We start from the raw sequence: 23,804 nt of genomic DNA on the forward strand, positions 1-23,804 counted from the left end.
ACAATTCTCTTATTTATGGTCTGCAAATGTGTCTCTGCATTGCAATCCTTCACACTGATAAACATTACCTTGCCCAGAACTCCCCAAAAACATCTGTGAGGGTTGGAGTTGGGGGACATGACAGTAGATGAGGATAACCTTAGCACTTGGGAGGCTGAGGCAAGAAAATTCAGCCATCCTGGGCTACATGTTTGAGATTAGCCTATACCAGATAAGGAAACACTGTCTTAAAAATAATGAAAATAAAAAGGCGGAACAAATGAGCTGAACTACCAAGAGCACAATACAGTGTGTCTCTACAACTCTGTGCGTCTTTATAAAAATTTTTCCTATTGACAATCTACAACTCCTAGAAGTTCTTTCATTTTTCCTAAAGAAAAAATTCAAAAGCATTATTTGGAGCACCCCTACTTTAAAATGTACCAGAAACATACCAAGATTTGACACTTAATAAATTTTAGGATGGTATTCTCAATAAAGTGAAATACTAAGGAATCTGCTTAAAATTGGACTAAACTGATTCTATAAAAATGCTACAGACCATATGTGCAAATGGAATCTTCCTGCTACAAAGTGTGATAACTGAAGACTCTCTTAGAATATTTGACTTTCTAAAGTCCTCATAATCTGACCTAATTGAGCTTTACCACTTTTAATGAGAAACATTAATACTATCCTTTAGGAGTTCCCTGGCTGAGTCAAAGATAAAGTTTTATCTTCAGTGGTTTAATTCATTTCCATATCACCTCACCGGAGAAAGCTTCTTAAATAAATACAAAGCATTTTGTGTTAAGAAGTGAGAATGGTAATACCCGATTTGAATTCTGAACTATCAGAAGTCCTTCAATTACATTCCAGGGAGGAGCCCTTCTATTTTAACTTCTATTGTGCTCCTCCCAGCAGTCATGCATAGGAGTGATGATGATGTCAAATCTAATGAGGCACAGATTTACTACTGCACTTCAAGTTTGCTAATATTATAAATTGTACCTGCTTGGGAAAAAAATAAGCTCATCATAACTACCAAATTTCAAACCCTGGGAGTCTACTTGTTGCTAGAAAACTGCTTCTGGCAGACTGAAAAGCTGTAAAAGAGACTTATACTGTTCATGAGCAGCCCCAGTGCCGACCAGGGCACTGCCCAGAACAAATGAGCTCTGGACTCAAGTTATCTGGATGGAATCTCAGCTTGATCTGTTCCACTGTCCTTGAACAAATTGTTTAAGCTTTGCATTTCAGTTTTTCATCTGCAAAAGCAAAATAATAATCTACCTCTCTCCCAGTAACTATGAGTCAAGAGGTAAGTGTGAACTACTTGGAAGACGCCAGCATTTACACTTATAAAACACTTGCTGTTATTTTTATTTTCTTTTTTACAATGACATTCAACTACTCAAAATCAATCACAATAACCGCTTCTTTGAAAGACATTATTTCACCAAACTATAGTAAAGATTGCACTATCTTGGAACAGTTTCCATTCATATCCGGAATTCTGCCAAGCATGGTGACATACCTGAAATTCCAGCTACTAGGGAGGCTAAGACAGGAGGATCAAAAATTAAAAGCCGGCCTGGGCAACTTAATGAAACAATGTCTCGATATTTTACAAAATTGGGAATAGGGAGGGAGATGGTTTAGTGAGTAAAGTACCACACAAACACAAGGATCTGAATTCAGATCCCCAGCACTCATGTACAAGGCTGGGTGCAGTGGATAGACATCTGTAGTCCTAGCTCTTGAGACAGTGAAGAAAGGAGGAACCCTGAAGCTTTCTGGGAGAGATCCTGTCTTAGAAAATATAATGGAGAACAAAGAGAAAGGCATTCAGTATTTTAAAAAGAAAACCAGGTGGTGGTAGTACCCAAGACTCAGGAGGCAGAAGCAAGCAGATCTCTACAAGTTCAAGACGAGACTGGACTACAGTGTCCTAGGCTCACCAGGACTATATAGTGAGAGCCTGTCTTGGGGGGGGGGGGGTAGGATGACATGAGACTTGGAGGCCTCTCAGTGCTAGCCAGTGAGTTCCAAGACAGTCTGAGCTACACACATAATTAGCCCCTATCTAAAAAAATAAGGAACTATATTATATAACAGGTTAAGGCTAGATAGATAGCTCAGTGGTTAAAATAACTCCAAAAATGTGCAACAATGTACTATGATTACTTGATATAATTAATCCTCAAATTTCATCAACTAAATATCTGGAGCATATTTTCTCAGCTCTCCTTGTTAAACAATGATGCTAACTGGACAACTTAAAGATCTCCATCATAGAAAAAGCATCTGCAATTGCATGCTAAGCAATAAACTCTGTTCTCAACACTTTCAAACACGAAATTTTCCTTTAGACTAAAAATAGCTCCGTACAGATAATGTCTAAAGAAAAGTGATAAGTTAGCAAGGTTGCAGAGAAGGAGAGACACTATGGAAAATCTGTCCTGAGTCCTTGAGCCCAAGGAAAAATGCCTCCAGGGTACAATTATTTAAGAAGATGCTACAATGGCCAAAGTGCCTGACTCAGACCTATGTGCCTGATAATTGTAAAACTTTGCTGTGGCTGAAGATAAAAAACAGAAATAACTAATCTTATGAAGAAATGGTTCTAGGGAACTTTATGAGATACATGTTCACATATGCATATGCTTGTATTAAGATATTTAAGGAGCTGGGCATTTTGGGCTCACACCCAGAATTGGCTCGCATCTTTAACCTCAGCACTCAGAAGCTTCAGGCCAGTCTGATCTACATATACAGTTAAAGAACAGCCAAAGATACATAGTGTCTCTAAATAGTACTGTCTATAAATAAATAATTTTAAATGTTTTAAGAACAGAGGTGCCTAAATGGCTGTGTTCAGGAATTTAAATTAGTCGTTTTCTGTAAGTTTTTTAAAAGTCATTGGAAATTAAATTTTAGTTTACTTCATTTTTTGATATTAGTGCAACCATCATCAATGGATAAATAAATGTTGTAGAAGACCAAGAAGGTAAAAGTACATTAAGACATCCATTCTAGACTTCAGATATACCTATGCAAAGACCTGATCTTGCAGCTAAGCATAAAGGGCAACAGGGACATGTGCTGGGTTCTTTGTAGCCAAAGAACAGAAGCAAATCAGCTTTTCTAATACTTGAGTCCCTAGGAGATGAGACAGAATCCAGGGCCTTATGATGGCAGGCAGGCAGATATCTTCTCTAACACCTAGGTTTCAACCTTTTCTCAGTATGAAGTATACAGGCACCACATTGCTTCCTAGTAACAATGGTTAATGTTGTTTTTAAACATAAAATTAACTGTTATCAACGACTGTACTTAACCAAAAGACGGTAAAGGAATGCAAAAGTGGGAAGGCTTGATTTACAATCTACCATTCTACTTTAGTTTGACTTTGGGAGATTAATTCAGTATATCTGAAATAAAACCAAGAAAAGCATATCCAACTGAAGGCTTAAAATCTCAGCAGTAACAGCACTCCACCATGTATTTAAAATGCTATAAAAAGAAAACAAAGTCCTGTGCCATAGAGACAGCTCAGTGAGTAAAGGTACTTGCTACCACCCCTAACAACCTGAGTTAGATGTCCAGAATCTACATAGCGGGAAGGAGAAAACTGACTCCTGAAATTGTCCCCAGATCTACACATGTGCACTATGGCTTTGCAGGCATGCATGCACACATACACAAACAAAAAATAGATAAATAAATGCAATTTAAAAAGAAAAAAATTTTTAACAAAGACACCAAACAAGACAAAATAAACATTCACCTACACCCAAAGACCACTTGATAATAAATGGCTTTAAAATGAAACAATTGCAATTTAGGTCACATAATAAATAAAACAACTCCCAAGTGCAAAGATTATCAATATTAAAATAAGTTTGGAGGCTTTCTTCTCTACAAATAAGGGAAGGAAAACCCCACAATTTCCTTTCTTGAGGAAGGTGTATTTAAGTTTATCTAGCAATTACATCATAAAACAAATCACATGAGTATTATGTAACTCTTAATTATGAGGAAGCCCTCAATAAGTCATAAAATTACTTTTAAAAAAGTGTGCTGTGAAACGTCCTAATACAAATTATAAAAGCCAGCTTCAAAGCAAAAACAACTATTCTCCTCCAATTCCATTCATAACTTTCATCCACAGCAGCGGTTCTCAATCTTCCTAACACTGTGGCCCTTTAACACAGTTCCTAATATTGTGGTAACCAATGGCCACCCACACACACCATAGTTATTTTTGCTGCTACTTCATAACTACAATTGTGCTAATGTTATGAACTGTAACATAAATATTTTTGGAGATAGGTTTGTTTAAGGGGTCACAGCCCCCAGGTTGAAAACTGCTTGTCCACATGAAGCATACATGCATGGAATAACCTAAATGGAAGTGTAAGTTAAAACAGCGGTATTCCTAATACATGAATACTTCAGGTTTCACTCACCTGGTCTTTCTCATGGGGCAGAAGGCTGACAGGCGGGAGTGAGGATGGAAACACACTGGGATACTGGAGCACCCCTTTGCTATCTGAGCTCCCATAATTGACCCTGTACTGTGGTCCGTCCTTCAGTAACCTCCCATTGTTCACGGCGCGCTTGGCCCCTAGTCGCAGCCTCTGCTGAAAGGCTGGGTGGTTGGTGGTGCCCATGAGATCATTCTGACTTCTGAGATACTTCTCGATGTTCTTCAAGGAGGAGCCACTGGGCTCCTCAAGGCCTTCGATTGCTCTCTTTAAAAGTCTGTTCCAATCCACATTGCGTAGATCGTTACATGGTCCTTTAGACCCCTTGGTTGACTTGGGGAAAGTGCCTGGTTTAACGGATGAAAAACGCCCAGGATTGTCTGGGTCCTTATAGGAAGCAAGGCCTTTGTTGGTGACTTTGAGAACTGAGCCATCCTGAACACTGAGTTCCAGCTGTTCAGAGACTGTCTTCTTATCCAACCCATGGGATGTGCTGACCGCATGGCAGATTCTCTCTTCTGAGGGCCTTTGCTTTTGCTTTTTGATTTTCTGCACTGCTTCAAGAATCCACTCTGTGTAAAGTGGGTTTGCAAGTTTTACCATGGTTGACAAATGGCTTCTCCAACACAGACGTTACCCATAGAGATTCTCCTTGTACTTAACACAACCTGCACATTCAAAAGTCACAATTCAACAAACAAGCAGAGGATCCCAGCCCATGTCAAGCAACATCTTAGGGATAACCATCCTTACAAAATGAAGAGGACAGCCAGGCAATGTTGACAGTTGTCTGAGTTCACCAATGGGAAAGACTGTACTCTTCAAGTGAAAGACATCTTTAGGAAATCAAGACCTTAAAGGATAAAAAAAGGAGAGAAAAGGCTCTTAATAATGGAACACCTAAAAATAAGGTTCTTCAGTATTATATTTTTTTCAGGTGCAAAATGAAAACAGTGGCAGGCAGGTACTGGGCAACACAGCCACAGTAATGATACCGTCCAACCAGATACTAGTCAAAATCTACAAGGGAATTTTCTTCAAGGATTTTCTTTATTTACATGCAATAACTTGAAAAGACCACATCTAAGTTATATGAAAAAAGGATTCCATACACTCAGGAGGTGGCTTAGCAAGCACCTGCCCCAAGCACTACTGATGACCTGAGTTCAATCCCTGGGACCAACAAGGTGAAAGGAAAAGCCTTATTCTCCAAAGTTGTCCTCTGACTTCTATGCACATGCTGTGGCATGTACTGCCCCTCATCCCTCAATGCACATAATAAATGTATTCCTGTTACCAAAATTATTTACCATGTGAAAGTAGTCTAAGAAAATCACAGATATTTCCAGCACCAGGAAAGCAGAGGCAGGCAAGTTGCTATGTTATGAGTATAAAGACATCCTGATCTACACAGTAGTCCCAAGCCAGCCAAGGTCCAGCCACACAGTGAAACTGTTTCAAAAGAAATAAAAACTTAAGAAAAAATACAATAATCTAGAGTTGAGCTAGGTAAGATATTTCCCAAGAGTCACACATAAGAAAATGTCCAACCTAGCCATTTGGATGGAATCAAGACTCAGTTGTTCTGCTCTGCAAAGCATCTGTGTGTGAGTGAAACCTTCTATTGCACAGGTTAGCAAAATGAAACTAATGCAGTCACACGACCCTTCACCTTTAAATAATGCAGTGTTCTAGTTATCTTAACACCTGTTCCAGCTCATTCCACACCTCAACAGAAAGAAAATCCCTACAAATCTGACTCCATCTGGCCAGAGCAACAGTGCTCCCACAGACTTCTGTTCTCCAATACATACTGGCTTGGGAACTGGGATAGACCTACTGCTCTCCAGTAACATCCACATCTTCACCCATTCTATCCAGATGATCGTGTGTCTACCATAATATCATTTTGCTAGGTGTGATGTGATGGCACAAGCCTGGGATCCTAGCATTTGAGAAGAGGTGGCGGGAAGGCCAGTCTCAGCTATGTAAAATTGTCTTCTCACAGAAACAGAAACAACCATCAAAAAACATGTCATGTGATTATCAGCACAATTCTAAATGTAGAAGGCTCAAAGCTACACCAATCAACAGCATTATTTCAGAATCCCAGGTAGCTCTGGTCTCATCTGGCACAGCCACCTGCTTCAGCTAGCTCGGCCTTTGCAGAGACATTCTATCACTGCCTAGTGGAGAAGTACAAAGTGAAGTGACTGAAAACCCAGGTCACCTCCCTATAGGTTGCACATGTACAGCGTTCCCACTGGCCCATGGAGACTGGAACAAAGGTATTGCACTTGATATATACTATTACTGTGTAGTTTTTCTTCCCTCTATACCTACATACGAACAACAAGCTTTAATTTACAGATCAGAAACATTATACATTAACATTTAAATAAAGAACCCTAACAATATACTAAAGGTTTTTTTATATCATTTATTTATTTTATTTGCATTGGTGTTTTGCCTGTATGTATGTCTGTCTATGTGAGGGGTCAGATCTTGGAGTTACAGTTGTGAGCTGCCATGTGGGTACTAAGAATTGAACCCAGGTCCTCAGGAAGAGCAGTCAATGCTCATAACTGCTGAGCCATCGCTCCAGCCCCAATAAAGGTCATTTTAAAAGTTACAAAGAAAAAAAAAACTGTTCACTTCTCCAGTTTTTCACACAATAGTTTTAACTGCTGATAACAGAAGCCATAGATAAGGGAGGATAATTAGATATCACCTCCAGGACTGCTCAGGATCCATTGCCTATGTATGGCACCTAACATACAGAGAACTGTTTGTTTAATATATATCTACTAAATTCAGTGACTTTGAACAGGGTCTTATGAAACACAAAATTAAAGTTTTTATTTTGGGTTTTTGTTTGTTTGTCTTTGTTTTTCAAGACAGTTTCTCTGTGGCTTTGGAGACTGTCCTGGGACTAGCTCTTGTAGACCAGGATGGTCTTGAACTCACGGAGATCTGCCTGCCTCTGCCTCCCGAGTGCTGCTCCCAAGGCGTGCACTGCCACCACCACCAGGCCAAAATTAAAGTTTTATTGTTGTTGATTTGAATGTATATACCAAACAAGAGAAGTTTCAAATTCTTTACATAGACACTGAAGAATGTAACATTTGCATACAAAGACCCTAGCCCTACTTCAGAATTGGCCCACTCAACTCCTGACCCAACAGCCTGAAAAGGGCTTCTCTGTAGATCAGTAAATCAGTTAATTCCCTTCTTAGAAACTCGAAGCTGATGAGACCTTACAGGTTATCCAGACCAACTTTCTATTGCCCAGTAAAAGGTCTTCATCCAATATCCCTAACAGCCCACCAAATTTTCACCTAAATAAATATTCACTGTGGTTGAAGACCCTTCACCTTTGGAGGCAACAGCAAGCATAAGGTTTTGCTCACAGGTGCAAGCCTCTACCTCCCTGGAATTTTGACACATTAGTCAAAGTACCTCAGGAACAATCCTAAGACATTTTACTATTTCTTCAATATGACTGGCCTTCAAATATTTGAAAATAAGTATCTTTAAAAAAAAAAAAAAAAACACACTACCAACATGACACTGGAGAGATGGCTCAGCGATTGAGAGAGCACTGGCTGCTCTTCCAAGGGACCTGGGTTCAATTCCAGCACCCACATGGCAGCTCACAACTGTTAACTCTAATTTCAGGGGAAACTACACCTTCAAACAGACATGCAGGCAAAACACCAACACACATAGAAAATAAAACTGAAAAAAGAGTTAGTTTAAAACAATTAAAAAAAAAATAAAACTACTACTGACCCAACCCTTCTCTACCTCCCCTCTACTTCCAAGCCCTCCCTGTGATCCTAGTTCCTTCACCCTTTACATATCCCTAAACACAGCTGCCTGACGGCTGCACTGCTTACTTACTTACTACTTGTGCTATTGTCCACCTTAAAAGCCCACAGTCCAACATTATTTAGTTAAAAGTGCAACCCAAAATGAAAGGAACTCCTCCCTTAACCTGCTGGCACAAGGCCAACCAAAGGTTCAGATCTTTTTAAAGATGTTTCAGCCAGCTGAAGTGCTGGATTTTTGCTGTTATTTTTGTTTCTTTCTTTCTGGTCTTGCTAGCCATGGCTAGCTTGATACTCACTATGTAGTCCAAACTAACCTGGGACTCACTGCCAACCTTCTGCCTCAGCTGAGTCTACAGGCATGTACCACCACAGTGGGCTTTTTAAATGCTGGAATCCAAAGTTGATCTGAGCTATATCCTAACCTGCCGAACACTGCCTGAATCTTGACTTTGTCATCTGCTTATGCTGTTACATAAATCCCAGTACTGGGAATGCTGTGCTTGGGGATAAACTGCTTACTCTCCATGCACAGCCACACGGAAAGCAGGAAGTATCCCTTGTCAGAATGTGTACTGTAAGAAACACATCTTCCCAGAGTAAAGTGGTTTGGAGAAGAATCATTATAAGTCATAATTTCATGCTCCATCATTTCTTCACCTGAGATGAGAAGATGTCACAGAATATCCAGCAACACCAAGATGCTTTTAGGCAGATTATATATATAAGCAAAACAGCATTCAGTAAAGCAAAATGTATTTCTCATGTAATACACATTCCTGACAAGAGTTTACCATAATCAGTATCCACAACCAAAATATCATCCATATCCATTACCAACACATACCAGAATTGGAACTCCAAATGTTTTAATAGTCCATGAACAAAAAAAAAAAAAAAAAAAAGGATTATCCAGGTCTTCAGGCAAATCTGAACACACACATGTACAAAGGAAAAGAAAGGAAGGAAGGAGATGTTTATTTGGGCATAAGGACATCCCTTAAGTCAACTCTCAATGCTCACACAAAACCCCTCTCCAACAACAGCTGTGGTGAGCTACCAGGGGGCATTGGGTGACATAGTCACTCTACTCAAACCACTGAAGGAGGAAATAAAATCCAAAGGAGGAAATAAAAGCACTGGGAAAGTGCTTAAAGAAGTGCATTTCGATTTTTTGTTGTTGTTTTTGGTTTTTTGAGACAGGGTTTCTCTGTGTAACAGTCCTGGCTGTCCTAGAACTCACTCTGTAGACCAGGCTGGCCTCCAAATTTAATGAGATCACCTGCCTCTGCCTCCCAAATGCTGGGATTAAATTGATTTGTCCCCAAATTTTTTTTTCACAGATTATCTGCATTAACAATATGATTACTTTGTGGGCTGGTGAGAGGGCTCAGCAGATAGCAGAGGCTGGCCACCAGGCCTGAATTCCATCCTGGAGGCCACAAAGAAATGGAAAAGAGAGCTGGATCTTGAAAGTTGTCCTCTGACCACAGAATGTGCTCTGTGGCATACACCACACAAACAAGAGTGAAGAAAATAAAGTTTTCAGTATGGAATCGTGAATGCTCAGAGGCCTTGCTATTTCCCAAGTCATGATAGTAGATGTGTTGTCTCAGTGAGCAGTCTCCAATCTAAAACTAGGCAGGTTAGTGACAACCTCTTAAAAAAAAAAAAAATCCTACCAGCACTCTAGAGGCATAGGCAGGTGGATCTCTGTGAGTTCAGGCCAGAGAGAGAATTCCAGAACACCCAGGGATACACAGAGAAACACTGTCTCAAAAAACCAAAAGGGAAGAAATAAAAAAGAAAAGAATCAATCCTATCATGAAAGGAGTATACATGACCAGCAAATGTAGTATTTTAGAAATGAGAGCATTAGGGTACACACAAATCAACAAGTGATTGCTTTTCCTCTGAATGTCAGCACTAGCTTTTCCCAGGCAGCAATCACCATTTGTCCTAAAGGCCACCTAGCACTTACACACTTGTAAGTTATTGTGGTTATGGGCTACAAGATATGACTGACAGCTTTACCAAAGAGAAAGACACACCAGTTCCACAAAGCCTCAGTTTAGGGCAAGGTGATCATTTTTACTTCAAAGACCAAGAGAGAAAAAGAAATCATAAATACCTGATTCCTAGTCTTACACAAAGAAATCAGATGACTTTCAGGCATCCTCTCTTACCCTAGCAAAACCCTCTCCTCAATTTAATCTCAAAATTAGCTCTCATATGACATCAACCAACATAGTTAATTAGGCAGAAGCAGATAGTAGTCACTGGCTCTCTGCTACGAGCTGAATCAAGTATTTAAATGTGTGTGTGTGTGTGTGTGTGTGTGTGTGTGTGTGTACATATATATATAATCAGAAACCTCTTACCTGTCACCACTTCTCTGCTTAATATGTGCATATCATCTACTGTGTACATTATCTATTGTAAAGTTTTTAATCTGGGGTTGACTTGTTTCTGACATCCCACTGTCCCACCCCAAATTGGACTAAGTGGCATCTAACTCCATAGACAAATCTATAGGAAAAAATGCATAATTTATTAAAAAGCCACATAAAAATGATCCCCCCAACTCAAAATTACCCACACCACTTCTCTTTTGCAGAGTCCTAGGACTTGCTGAATGTGGACAGGACATTCAGTTACAACTAAAACCCTAAAATCATTATTCTCTTCCCTTTTGTTCCTATTTAAAAACTTAAAGTAAAAAAAGGCTACCAAAAGGTAGTAAGTAATCCTAAATTCAGAAGATTCATGCCACATCAAAATAAATCCTTCTATTTTCTATGGTTATAAAGCATTTTATCTTTAGATTTAAAAAATCATCAAATTACATGGTTGTATTTTGCAGTTTATACCCTATTTGCAGCATTCATTACAAGCTATTCTACACAGATCTAAGAAAATGCTTGGCCCTACACTGAGTTCTAAGTCTCACTGGCATTATGTAAATATCAACACGAGTCAGAAATATCTGAGGCAGCATAAGGAGAGTCCAAATATCCTGACCAGAAGTATCACGAGAGGCCTTCTCTAAGCCAGCAGTAAAGCCTGTGCTGTTTTAAAATTAGTATCACAACATTAGAGCCATGAGATTACAGATGTGCCAAAAACAGTGCTAGAAAAACAAAAGGTTAATAACAGAGTTTATTCTTTTATCATCTTGAGTTTGACTTATTTTTAGCTCTCTTACTTTTATAAGCCCCAGGATTTTTTTCTCTCAAAGAAGGTTGTATAAACTAAGTGAGCACCATCAAACACTAACAATATCTTTCACAATACAACACAAGATGCTAAAGGAAGAAACCCTGACTTCTTTCCTCCATTACCACCCACCACATCTAAGTGACACAATGGCTTAAAATAGTATCCTTGGTTTACAACCATCTACTTACTGTCTCACATCAAACATCATCCACATGGAGATGCTTGGCACCTTACAAGTCCTGCATATATCTATTTCCCTGAAAAAAACTGCTTGAGTCCCATACATGTAAACTGGGAGATGAGGTTATGATACTAGTTAAAGAACAATGAATACTAGTGACACTGCATCCCTGCCCTACCCCCAGTCTTATGGCAGGTGCCATGGGAAAGGCAAAATAGAGACAGCACAGAACATGCAAAAATCAACAAAGGTGTTTACTAAGAAATTACAAAGTATTGCTTGGGAAATCCTCAAAAAGCTAAATAGAATTACCAAGATCGTACAGTACAGTTCCACTTCATGCTAGACCCCTGAAAAAACTGAGAAGACCTTCTCCAACAAATACAAACAAAACATGTTTTGTTTTGTTGTTGTTGTTTTGTTTTTTACGATAGGGTTTCTCTGTGGCTTTGGAGGTTGTTCTGGAACTAGACCAGGCTGGTCTTGAACTCGGAGATCTACCTGCCTCTGCCTCCCAAGTGCTGGAATTAAAGGAGAACACCACCAATGCCTGGCTTCAAACAAAACATGTTCTTAACAGCACTGTTCACAATGCCCAAAAATACAAACAGCTCAAACATCCACTTATAGCAGAACCACAAAAAAAGAAAGATTAAGGACTGATATATATACTACTACAATATAGATGAACATTGAAATACATTATACTGTAAAAGAAACTAGACACAAAGGATCAGATATCCTACAACTACATTCTTACAAAACATTCATATTAGGCTGGGCAGTGGTGGCGCACGCCTTTGATTCCAGCACTCAGGAGGCAGAGGCAGGTGAATCTTTGTGAGTTTTGAGACCAGTCTAGTCTATAAGATCTAATTCCAGGACAGCCTCCAAAGCCACAGAGAAACCCTGTCTCAAAAAATTTTAGCACTCATGAGGCAGAGTAGCCAGGCCAGCCCGGTCCACAGAGCAAGCTCCAAGACAGCTAGGGCTACACAAAGAGAAATCCTGCTTCAATAAATAAATAAATAAATAAATAAATAAATAAATAAATAAATGAATGAATGAATAAATAAATAAAATGTTTATCACCAGAATGGTAGCTCACATCTGTAATTCTAGCACTTGACATGAAGACTTCAAGGCCAGCCTGGGCTACACAGTGAATTTCAGGCTAGCCAGAGGTATAGAGATCCTACCTCAAAAATGACAATAACATGAATCATATGGATTTTAACACCATAAATTATTAAAGAATGTTTTTAAAAACTAAAATGAAGGCAGGCATAGTGATGTGCACTTTTAATTCCAGCACTTGGGAAGCAAAAGCAAAAGGATCTCTGTGAGTTTGAGGCCAGCCCGATCAACACTGTGAGTGTCAAGAAAATTATGAGACCCATGTCTCAAAAGAAAAAAACAAACAAACAAACAAAAAAAACACCCAAAAAGCTGAAAAGAATTAGGGACTAGGAAATGTAACTCCATTATACCTACCATGCACAAAGTCCTGGGTTCAATTCCCAGCACTACATAAAGCCAGCCTTGATAGCACAAACCTATAACCCCAGCACCCAGAGACAGGAAAACCAAAGGTTCAAAGTCATCCTTAGCTACACGAGCTTGAAGTCAACTTGCTAGATGGATCCTAAGATAGAACACCCTCCCATGCAGTTGAACCTGGAGAGACAATGCTGAGAGCCTGACACAGTACTGCATGCCTGTACTAAATACCAGAGTCCAGGGAACCAGAAAAACTGAAAATTCCAAGGCTGACTCGAAAGGAAATTTAATTAAGTAAGTATAAAATAAACAATACAGAACTTAGACTCCAGCCAAGTCAATCAACACCCAACACCCCAACAAATCCCACACATCTGTGTGGCTGGATACTTTCAGCTTTCTACCCATTTAGAAATTCATGTCCACTTTGCATTATGCTCATTTGACACTGACCAATTATACAATTCTTAGGAGACATCTTAGTTACTTTTTAATTGCTATGATTAAAACTCCATGACCTAGGCAATTTATATAAGAAAGCATTTAAGCTGGACTTAGTGGTACATGTCTTTAATCCCAGCACTTGGGAGGCAGAAGAAAACTCTGTAAATTTGAAGGCAGCCTGATCTACATAGAGTTCCAGGACAGCCAGAGCTACACAGTGTATGTAATCTTGCCCTCCCCACCACACACACACACACAAAAAAAAAAAGAAAAAAAAAAAAACTGGGAGGGAGAAGGTGAGGAAGGAAAGAAGGGAGGGAGGGGGAGGAGAGGAAGAGGGAGAGGATTTAATTTGGGGCTCATAGTTCTAGAGGGTTAGAGTCAATGGCCATCATGGTGGAGAGCATGGCCCTGAAGCAGTCTGTGAAAGTTGGCATCCTTATCAGCCAACCGTAGGTAGGCAGAGAGACCTAACATGAGGTGGGCTTTTGAAGCCTGCCCCCAGTGACAAACTGTCTCCAATAAGGCCACACCTCCTAATCCTTCCCAAATAGTTCCACCAACTGGGAGGCATACATTCAAACATGAGCCTATGGGATCCATTCTCATTCAAACTACCATAGGACCAGGACTCATGCTTGATTCATCCTCACATGTTCTACTTTCTGGAGCTAAAACTGGATCAAAAGCAATGCCTGTTTGAGGTTTGTTTGGCTGGATTTTTTTGAGACAGGGTCTGATACTATATCCTAGGCTGTCAAGGGTTTCACTATAAAGCCCAGGCTGGCCCTGAATTCATGGTGTGATGGCTGAGGCTGAGACAAGAAGAACATTTCAAGTTCAAGGCCAGCCTGAACCACATAAGTGCTAGCCGATAAGAAACTAGTAATTGACCAACAGAATTATATCTAAAACAGAGTCTCTCTGTGTTATTTGGGGCTGGCGCGGTTGGGACCAGACCAGAGGAGGAAAACCTACCATAACACATAAGGAACCGAGATCCTTATGTAGGTAGTCAAGAGGATCTCAGATTGAGTCCAGTTGAGCTACACAGCAAAAATAAGATAAACTTGGGGTGGGGTGGAAAGAGAGAGAGAAGTTAGCTGTGATTAAATATGGCAGTGGCATTTGAATGTGACCTATCAAATAGGGAAGGCAGGAACACATGACACCAAAAACAAAGTGCACATACATAAGAGCAACACACATCCACAAATATCTTAAACGCCTGAATCATTTTAGCAAAATTCAGCCAGTATAACGGTGACAAAGACACCAAAGCAAGTGGTGTTTCATCCCTCCAAACATCCATCTAGTTTAGATTAAATTTAAGAGTCTAAGGTAACAGCAAGTCTGAAAGCAGGCACTCAATGAACGCTAGCCGACTGAATTCTAATTCCCAATCTTTTTAGAGGAATACTAAGTTCTTTCCCACTACTTATTAACATAGTTTAATTCATAAGCTAATAATGTTTTTCAAGGATTTCTAAGAGGCTAAATCACCATGAAAATTATCATTTCAACTAATACATACTATATGAATTGTAAGTTTAAGTTTTCATATCATGCTCTCCTAGTTGACAATACCCTTGTTATGTCATTAAACTATAATTGTGTAAATCTGCTTCAACAAACAATAACTGAACCATCAATAAACTATTACGGCTTCTATAATCCCTAGCAAAGATTAGTTTCAACATCATCATCATAAATTAGTAGGGACAGGTCCCAAATCTCCAGGTTGAAGCCATGAATTAAGTTTGCAAAGTCATTTCTGCATTTGAGTGCTTAATAGTTTCAGGCTCTAAAATGTTATCACACTGTTAGGAACATCACAGGAAATCTGATCCCTTGTAGAAGGGAGGATTGGAGGCAACATGAAAAGTCATCACAAGTTGAGCAGGACTCTGAAGCCAGCACTGATTAGTAATTATGATAACGAAGCATCCTACTTAAAAAATAATCAACTACATTTAGAGTGTTTCTAGCATTTACATTTTTCTATTCAATCCTAAGTTTCTAATTGCAAGTCAGATTTATCCAGTTTTTAACAACAGGGAACAAAGTATTAAGAAATAATTAGCTGGATGTTATGCAAGGCTGAATTCCCAGCATTGCGGAGGTAGAAGGCAGGAGGATCAGTTCAAGCCCAGCCTGCGATACATAAGATTCAATATCTAAAAAATGAAGTAATCTGAATTTTAAAGATGATTATTAAGGCTGAGGAGATCTAGCACTTGTCCCATGCCCCATAATCTACATAAAAGATAGGCAGAAGCAATGGCCCAGCTGGCGGCAAGACTACCCAAATCAGTGAGCTCTCAATATATAAGGTAGAAAGTAATATCGGAGAACACCACATCCACTGTCAACTCCAGGCCTCCCCATTTATAAACACATATGCACCCACACACATAGAAACACACAATAAAAGAAAAGTGTTGTTCTGAAAAGTTCCAGGACACTAAGCTAGTTCCTTTAGGACAGACACCCCATAACTAGATAACAAATAAGAGTCCCTTTAAAACTCAAGAATATTGGTTCTACAAAACAGCTCAGAAGGTAAGGGTGCCTGTCACCAAAATTTGATCCCCAGAATCCATATGGTAGGAGAGAACAGATTCCCACAAGCATGTCCAGAATAGATTCTCTCTCTCTCTCTCTCTCTCTCTCTGTCACACACACACACACACACACACACACACACACACACTTTTTTTTGTTCATTTTTTCAAGACAGGATTTCTCTGTGTAGCCCTGGCTGTCCTAGGACTTGCTTTGTAGACCAGGCTGGCCTTGAACTCTCATTGAGATCTGCCTACCTCTGCCTCTTAAATGCTGAAATTAAAGGTGTGTGCCACAACTGCCTGGCAGAAATAAATAAATTTTTACAAGTCAAATAAATGCCTGGACATGTTAATACATTACACCCTCTGACCCAGCACTTAGGCAGCAGAGGCAATAAAGGGTACACCATAAGACCATGTCCCAAAAACTTAAATAAAACAAGAAACAAATGTCAAGAGAACTATATAAATTGGGCTGGAGAGATGGCTGAGAGTTAAGAGCACTGGCTGCTCTTCCAGTGGTCCAGATTCAATTCCCAGCAACCACATGGTGGCTCACAACCATCTATAATCAGATCTGGTGCCTTCTTCTGGCATGCAGGTGTACACACAGGCAGAACACAGTACACTCTGATATATAAAGATGTATTTTATTCAAGTTCACAATATATATAGCTCTATGTATCTTAATTAGGATGTTAGAATAAGAGCATGGAAATTGGGAATCAGGCTAAGTTACTCAGGACTGAGGGTGTACAACTCAGTGATAAAATTCTTACCTGGCATGGAAGAAGCTCTGAGACAGAACCTCACCAACACCCAAATCAAATTAAATGCATAACAAGGAAAAGAAGGACTTCTCTTTGGTTATAGTTTTTAAAAACAGGCTTCAGAAATCTTATTCAAGTTAATAAAAAGTATACTAGAAGTGGGACATGGTGGCACACACTTTAGACCAACACTCAGAGCACAGGCAGGTGGAAACATAGGCTGGAGGATCTGAGTTCAAGACCAGCCTGGTCTACAGAGTGAGTTCCAGAACAACCAGTACTACACAGAGAAATCCTATCTCAAAAACCAAAGAAAGAAAGAAAGTTTTAAAAAGAACAGAACTGTTAGAGAGTTTCCAATCCAGTTTCTACTTACTTTGCTAGTTACAGAAACTGTGGGATAGTAGGCATGTTAGTAAATGAATTTATGCCTCCAGTTCTCATGTGTACAAATAAGAAAACAAGCCTGTTTTACAGAACTATTAAGAGAGACCACTGAGATAACAGATAAGAAAGAAGCAAGGCGGTGGCAAACCCATAGCAGGAACACAATAAAATGCTAGCTTGTAAAAGGGGAACGGATAATACAGTCAGCTGGAGGCCTGTAAAATCTAATCTGGCGGCACTGCTGTCTACATGACCATTTCTAAGAGACTGGAGAAGGCAGCACCTGGGCCTTTGCTGTAGCTGCACATGAGTCAAAATTCAAAACAAAGGACAGAAAAATGTGAAGCAAGCAAAGATCTGCGGTGGCAAGGCTGGGGTCAAGAAGAGTGTTTTACTCACAGTTACACAGCTTACAGAGTCAGTAGCGCTTTCAGGACATAATACTCCACAGAAGAACGTTTGACCTTAGGGCGGGAAACAGTCCTTAAAATAAGATACAAAAAGCACTACCCATAAATACCAATAAATCTGACTCCACTAAAATTAAGAACTTCAGTTCATTAAAATACAACATAAAGGTGAAAAAGTAAAGTCATACAATAGAAAAGGTATTTGCGAAAACACACAGGACAAATGACTTGTAAATAAAGAACTCTCAGGTCAATGTGGTGGCAAAGAGTAAAGGTACTTGCCTAATTGTTAAAAAACAACATTAAAAAAAAAAAGCTTTAAAAAAAAAGTATTCATTTATTGTGTATACAGTATTCTGTCTGCATGCAGAGGCATGAGCCATCATGTGGTTACTGGAAATTGAACTCAAGACCCCTAGAAGAACAGTCAGTGCTCTTAACCTCTGAACCATCTCTCCAATCCCAACCCCCCAAAAAAACTTCTAAGCAGTAATAAAAGCCTTAGTTACAAAGTACAAGAGGGGATGGAATGGGAACTTTACAAATGAGGAAAGCCAAACACTAATATATGAAAAGCTGTTCAACCTGCTTACTACTCAAAATTTAGACTCGTTAAAATTCTAAAAAGCTAAACTTGAGTTAGGTGTGGTGGTGCACACCTTTGATCCCAGCACTCCGGAGGCATTGACAGGCAGATCTCTGTGAGTTCAAGGCCAGCCTGATCTACAAATAGAGTTCCAGGACAGCTGTAGAGCTGTAACATAGAGAAACCCTGTCTCAAAAACCAAAATAAAATAAAAGCTAACAAGACTGTCAATCAGAAAGGACAAGAGAAGCAACGGAATGTTCATATATATTGCCTTGTCTATAAAGCACAATTCCCCTCTTGGGAGTAAACTTAAACTTATACACATGTGCACCAAGCAACTCTGTTCGCTATTCCCCAAGCCAGAAACAACTACAATATACATCAACAATGGAACAAAGCATATGAAAATTATATCCCCTCTACCCTACTTCTAACCATGCTCTTACTATTCTACAAGCCAAATCACTATGACCCAAGCGTTCCTACTCTCCCTAACTAATTGCCTTCTCCAGATACATATAACAGCTGTGCCTGTGCACGTGGAAATAAAAGACGTGATTACTCACAGAACTAGCTTTAAAACTACAAGTCAAACTCTCAGTGAAATCTTTTCTAACAGGAAAATGAAATGTCCAAGGAAAGGGTGGTGAAAAGGCTCGGCAGGCAAAGGTACTTGTTTGCATATCTGATGACCTGAGTTTGAATGTCCTGGTACTCAGGTGGTGAAGAAAAGCAACCTCCCCAAAAGTTGCAGCAGTACAGGAGTGTGTGAGCACACACACATCCACATATACACATACACTTCTAGACATACTCACAGACACACAAAATAAACATTCAAAAAAAATAAATAAAGTTTCAGACTGGAGAGATGGCTCAGAGGTTAAGAGCACTGGCTGCTCTTCCAGAGGTCCTGAGTTCAATTCCCAGCAACCACATGGTGGCTCACAACCATCTGTAATGAGATCTGATGTTCTCTTCTGGCTTGCAGGCAGACATGCAGACAGAACACTGCATACATAGTAAATAAATAAATCTTTAAAAAAAAATAAAGTTTCTGAAGCACATTAAAATAACTTATGAAGCCAGGCAATGGTAGTACATGCCTTTAATGCCGGCACTTGGGAGGCAGAGGCAGGAGGATCTCTGTAAATTTGAGGTCAGCCTGGTCTACAGAGCCAGTTCCAGGACAGCCAGAGCTGTTACAGAGAGAAACCCTGTCTCCAAAAAAAAAAAAAAAACAAATAATAGTAACTTGTCAAGCTTCCTCCACCCATCGTATTTACTTTTCATTCACATGTCTTACCTCTGACAGCTCCCACCTGTATTCACAAGTAGTCCATTAGCCCATCAGACAAAATATAATCATCAAACATCTACCCAGAGGCCCAGATGCAGCCAAAAGTGCAGATAACCATGTTATCTAAATTCCTTTAAGTTAAAACTTTCCTTCCTTATTTATTGATTTGCTTACCTACCCAGGCTTACCACCTCCAAAGCTTCAAAGTTGACCTTGAGATTATAGGTTCATTACCCATTCTTTCTTAAAAACAAAACAACTCAAATTCATTTTGATACCTATGTAATTATTTATAATAAGGAAGCAACCAAATGTTTTATTTCAGAATTACATCAGAAAATTTAGGGTAAACTAGTATGAGAGGAAATATGTACTTCCTAAAAATACAATTTTGGGGGGCAGAGGAGATAGCTCAGAATGCATAGCTCTGAAACCACGACGACCAGAATTCGAATCCCCAGCACCCGTTTAAAAAATTGAGCATGGTTTAGATTTCCTGTAATCCCTGCAATGGAGGGTGGAGACCAGCAGCCTCCAGACACATTGGCAGATCACCCAGCCTAGCAAAAGTGGCCAGCTTCCAGTTCAGCAAGAGATCCTATCAAGGCAAGGGCTGGAGGAAGGGATAATGAGTGATAGTGGAAGACCCCACACTGTCCTCTGAATGTGTGCACATCTGTATACACCACATGCAGAAACTCTGTGTGTGTGTGTGTGTGTGTGTGTGTGTGTGTGTGTGTGTACAGGACTAGAATACAAAGAACTAACATTATGCCAGAACAACTAAGTTTCATTCACTACTTCTACCTCTCCGCCATACAGTTCATGTTAACTCTCTTTACCTTGAATTCCTGGTACCTCCATCCCAAGTGTTCGTGGTTTACTAACCTTTTCCTATTTCTGACATTTGTAATTCTTCATAACTTCTACTACTCTCATTTATCATCTCTCCCTAACCCTAACCCCCTGCTCAAATCAAAGTGCTACCAAATTCAAAACTACCAAATGTCCTCGCCCAAGGCAGCAAGCCTCCAGGTCTCTTCCTAGGATACTGTGTGTTCTCCCTGTTCCTGCAACACCTTCAAGACTTGGCTCAAGTTTACTCGAGGCAACCCCCAGCCTATCAAATGAGAGTTTCCAAAACACCTTCTTGGCTCAAGGAAGACGGAGTGCACAGTCCATCAAATTATACCCACCCTGACCTCATGCCCAGTCCTGCCCACTTTCTTCACAGCAGCAGACTTCCCCTAATCCTCTGAATCACCAGACTGATAAGATAGATGATCTACTGCTAATATATTTTTACAAATTAAAAGCAGTCTCTCTCCCATATACTCCCCATTAAAGTTTAGAAAGTCTCCAAACTTAACTATCCCATCCTTCCGTTTTCTGTACCTGCCTCATGAGCCAAGACCCGCCCCCCCCCAGTCGAACACCCCTCAGCAATGCTCTCCGACTCCACATCCACCACACCCAAACTCATCCTCAGTGCGTTCACAATTAACTACAATCCCGCCGGTCTGCAGCTCTTTACCAGCCCTCACACAACTCTGGGTCCCTTTCCCACACCAAAATCTCGTCCCTACCTACCCCCCTTTCTACACCTGCTTCTACACCTCCAGTTTCCCATCCCATCTTCCACTCTCCAATCCTTGTCTACACCCTCGTTCGACCCTTCCACCCATCCTACCAGTTCACTCACGCACAGAAATCCCCTCCCGGCCCCCTCCTTCCGATTCCTCGGCCCCGCCCTCCAGGGCTTTGCCCCGCCTTCCCACTCGAGAGTCCCGCCCCTTGCCCCGGAGGCTCGGCCAGGGGCGGAGCCTGTGCTCCTCCCCTCTCTCCCCCGCCCCCTACAGTCACGCTCAGGGGCAGCCTGACCCCGGGCGGCCCCGCGGTGACCCCCGCGCAGAGACCTGTGGGAGGGGCGTCACGAGTCCCCGGCAACCCCCCGTCAGTCCCCCGCCCGCCCAGTCTCCTCCCCCTGGGAACGCGCGGGTGGGTGACAGACCTGGCCGCGCGCCACCACCACCGCGCCTGCCGGGGGCGCTGCCACTGCCTGAGGAAGAAACCGCAGCTGACGCCTGGAGGACGTGCCGTCGCCCCCGCCACCGCTGCCGCCGCCGCCAGGGGTAGGAGCTAAGCCGCCGCCATTTTGTGTCCCCCTGTTGTTGTCGTTGACATGAATCCGACATGACACTGATTACAGCCCAATGGAGTCTCATTAAACCCGAGCCGCGGCCCCGCCCCCGCGCCGTTCCATTGGACGAGACCACGAACACTTAAGGCCAACCGTTGGCCTACAGGTCTGTCATTCACCTGCTCACCAAACACTCTGTCCCCCATTGGGGCAAGTTCCTGCCGGTCATCTCGCCTCCACATAGACACACCTCTCGACCCATCATCCCCCCCCCCCTCCGGCACCACCCCGAGGGAGGGCCGACTGCCAGTACCAATCAACACACCGCGGGGCCCGCCTCTTCCGGGCACCTATTGGTCCAGCCCTTTTTCTCTCTCAGACACCGCGCCACCTCTACTTCCACCTACCCGCCCCCTCTACCCTCTAGAAATGGATTGGATCGAGCGCAGCAGAGGGGCTTGGCCTCATTGGCTGTACACAACGCCAATCAGGAACCTTTTTTCCTCTCCCCTCCCCCACTCAACCCCAAAGCCCCTAGCCCGCAGCTAAAGTTTGTGTGAGAGCTGATCGCTGGCGGCGGCCGCAGGATTTAGGGGTGGGCGCAGGCGGGCGCGCGCGGGCGGGCACGCGAAGTTAAAATTCGAGGTTCTCAGTCTCTAGCTCCCGCCGAGGGACGCGCGGACGGGCGCGCCGCCCGGAGCGTTCCATCCCGCCCCCTCCTCCACCCTCTCTCCTGTCCCGTCCCGGGCGACTACTCGCCCGCCCCCTGGCTCGCATTCTACCCCCCTAAATCCCCCCCCTACCCTACTAGTCCCAGGCCGGGTGCAGGCGGAACGATCTCGCTGCAGCCTCTTTGCCACCCCATGAGGAGGGGGTGCAAGCCCCCTACCCGCCGGGCGTGCACCCCCGACTCTGCACTCGCCCGTGTCTGCAAGCACGTGCACCATTCGCCGCTGCCTCCGGCCACCCCGGTCCCCGGCTAACCTCGCCCGCAGCCCGGCCAATCGCTTGCTGCCCTTTGTTGCTGCAGCCTGGGTCTCCCCGCTGCCTTCCTCAGCCTCCGCCTCGTCCTTTGCCAGTCGCCCGGGTCCGCAGCGCCGCGCTCCCCCCGCCCGGGACCCACCGCCGCCGCCTCCTTCTCCTCCTCCGCCTCCTCCTCCTCGGCTCCGGGCTGCAGCGCACAGAGCCCGAGGCAGCGCCGCCCAGCCCCGCTCCCCCCGCGCCGCCCGCTAGCCCGCCTGGCCCGGCCGGGGGCGCAGCCCGGACCCCGCCCGCCACAGTCTCCGCCCCGGGGGTACCTGCCTCCGCCCCGGGGGGCTCCGCTCACCGCCCTCGGGAGAGGGCGGGGATGCCGGGGTCCTCGAGAGGATGGGGACGCCTGGACCGTTTTGGGGCGGGGAGTGTGTCCGCCAGGTCTGGGACTGAGGTGCGGTCTTCTCAAACGCTCCCCCTTCCCGCCGCCGTGGGCCCCAAACTTAGTCTTTCTCCCGAGCTTCGTACCCTCGGGCGACCGCGGCAGTTTTGGGGTGGGGGGGATGCCTCAGTAGCTGTGTCTACCCTGATAGGGAGGAAGAGGGAGCAGTGACATTCAGCGACTGCGGACAGGCATCCTCGGGTGGGAGTGGGGATGTCAGACTCCGGCTGGAGAGGGAAGCTGCCCCTCAGGATGCCCTCTCCCGGCCTGCGAGGGGCTGGCGAGCTCGGAGCTGCTTTCTGGGTGCTTCCTGGACTGTGCAGCTGGTTGGCAGAGGGACAGGGGGTTGGACGGGGGAAGATCGCTGGGGGGGGGGGCTTCCCATCCCACCCCACCTCCCGTCTGTACCCTGCGCTTCAAGGAAGGCTGATGGAGAAGTTCGGTTTTCCAAGCTTCCCCTGGGCCCCCGGAGTTCCTGAGGCCCATACGAGGGAGGCTGGGGGATCCTCTGGCCGACCTGGCAAAGCTACTCTGAAACTGCCCACATGCCTTTCAGCGCCCTCCGGACTCTGAGGAAAACTGGC

At 42.9% G+C, this 23,804-nt stretch overlaps 1 protein-coding gene across 6 annotated transcripts in view; it reads right to left on the reverse strand.

Moving 5' to 3' along the window:
• Kat6b (lysine acetyltransferase 6B) overlaps nucleotides 1–23,240 on the reverse strand; it is a 180,959-nt gene extending 157,719 nt beyond the window's left edge. For 4 of the 6 annotated variants that reach the window (XM_051174768.1, XM_051174767.1, XM_051174766.1 and 1 more), the window contains exons 1-2: nucleotides 22,791–22,928; nucleotides 4,452–5,322 (exon numbers count right to left, since the gene is read on the reverse strand). In XM_051174768.1, coding sequence (XP_051030725.1) covers nucleotides 4,452–5,072 — 621 coding nt within the window. In that variant the 5' untranslated portion in view covers nucleotides 5,073–5,322; nucleotides 22,791–22,928. Of the gene's footprint in view, nucleotides 1–4,451; nucleotides 5,323–21,677; nucleotides 22,065–22,790; nucleotides 22,929–23,104 lie in introns of those variants that run through there. The other 2 variants (XM_051174765.1, XM_051174764.1) reach the window with 2 other exon arrangements.
• Nucleotides 23,241–23,804: the final 564 nt, after the last annotated feature.

The sequence above is a fragment of the Phodopus roborovskii genome, unplaced genomic scaffold (assembly GCF_943737965.1).
Source record: "Phodopus roborovskii unplaced genomic scaffold, PHOROB, whole genome shotgun sequence".
Classification (NCBI taxonomy): domain Eukaryota; kingdom Metazoa; phylum Chordata; class Mammalia; order Rodentia; family Cricetidae; genus Phodopus; species Phodopus roborovskii.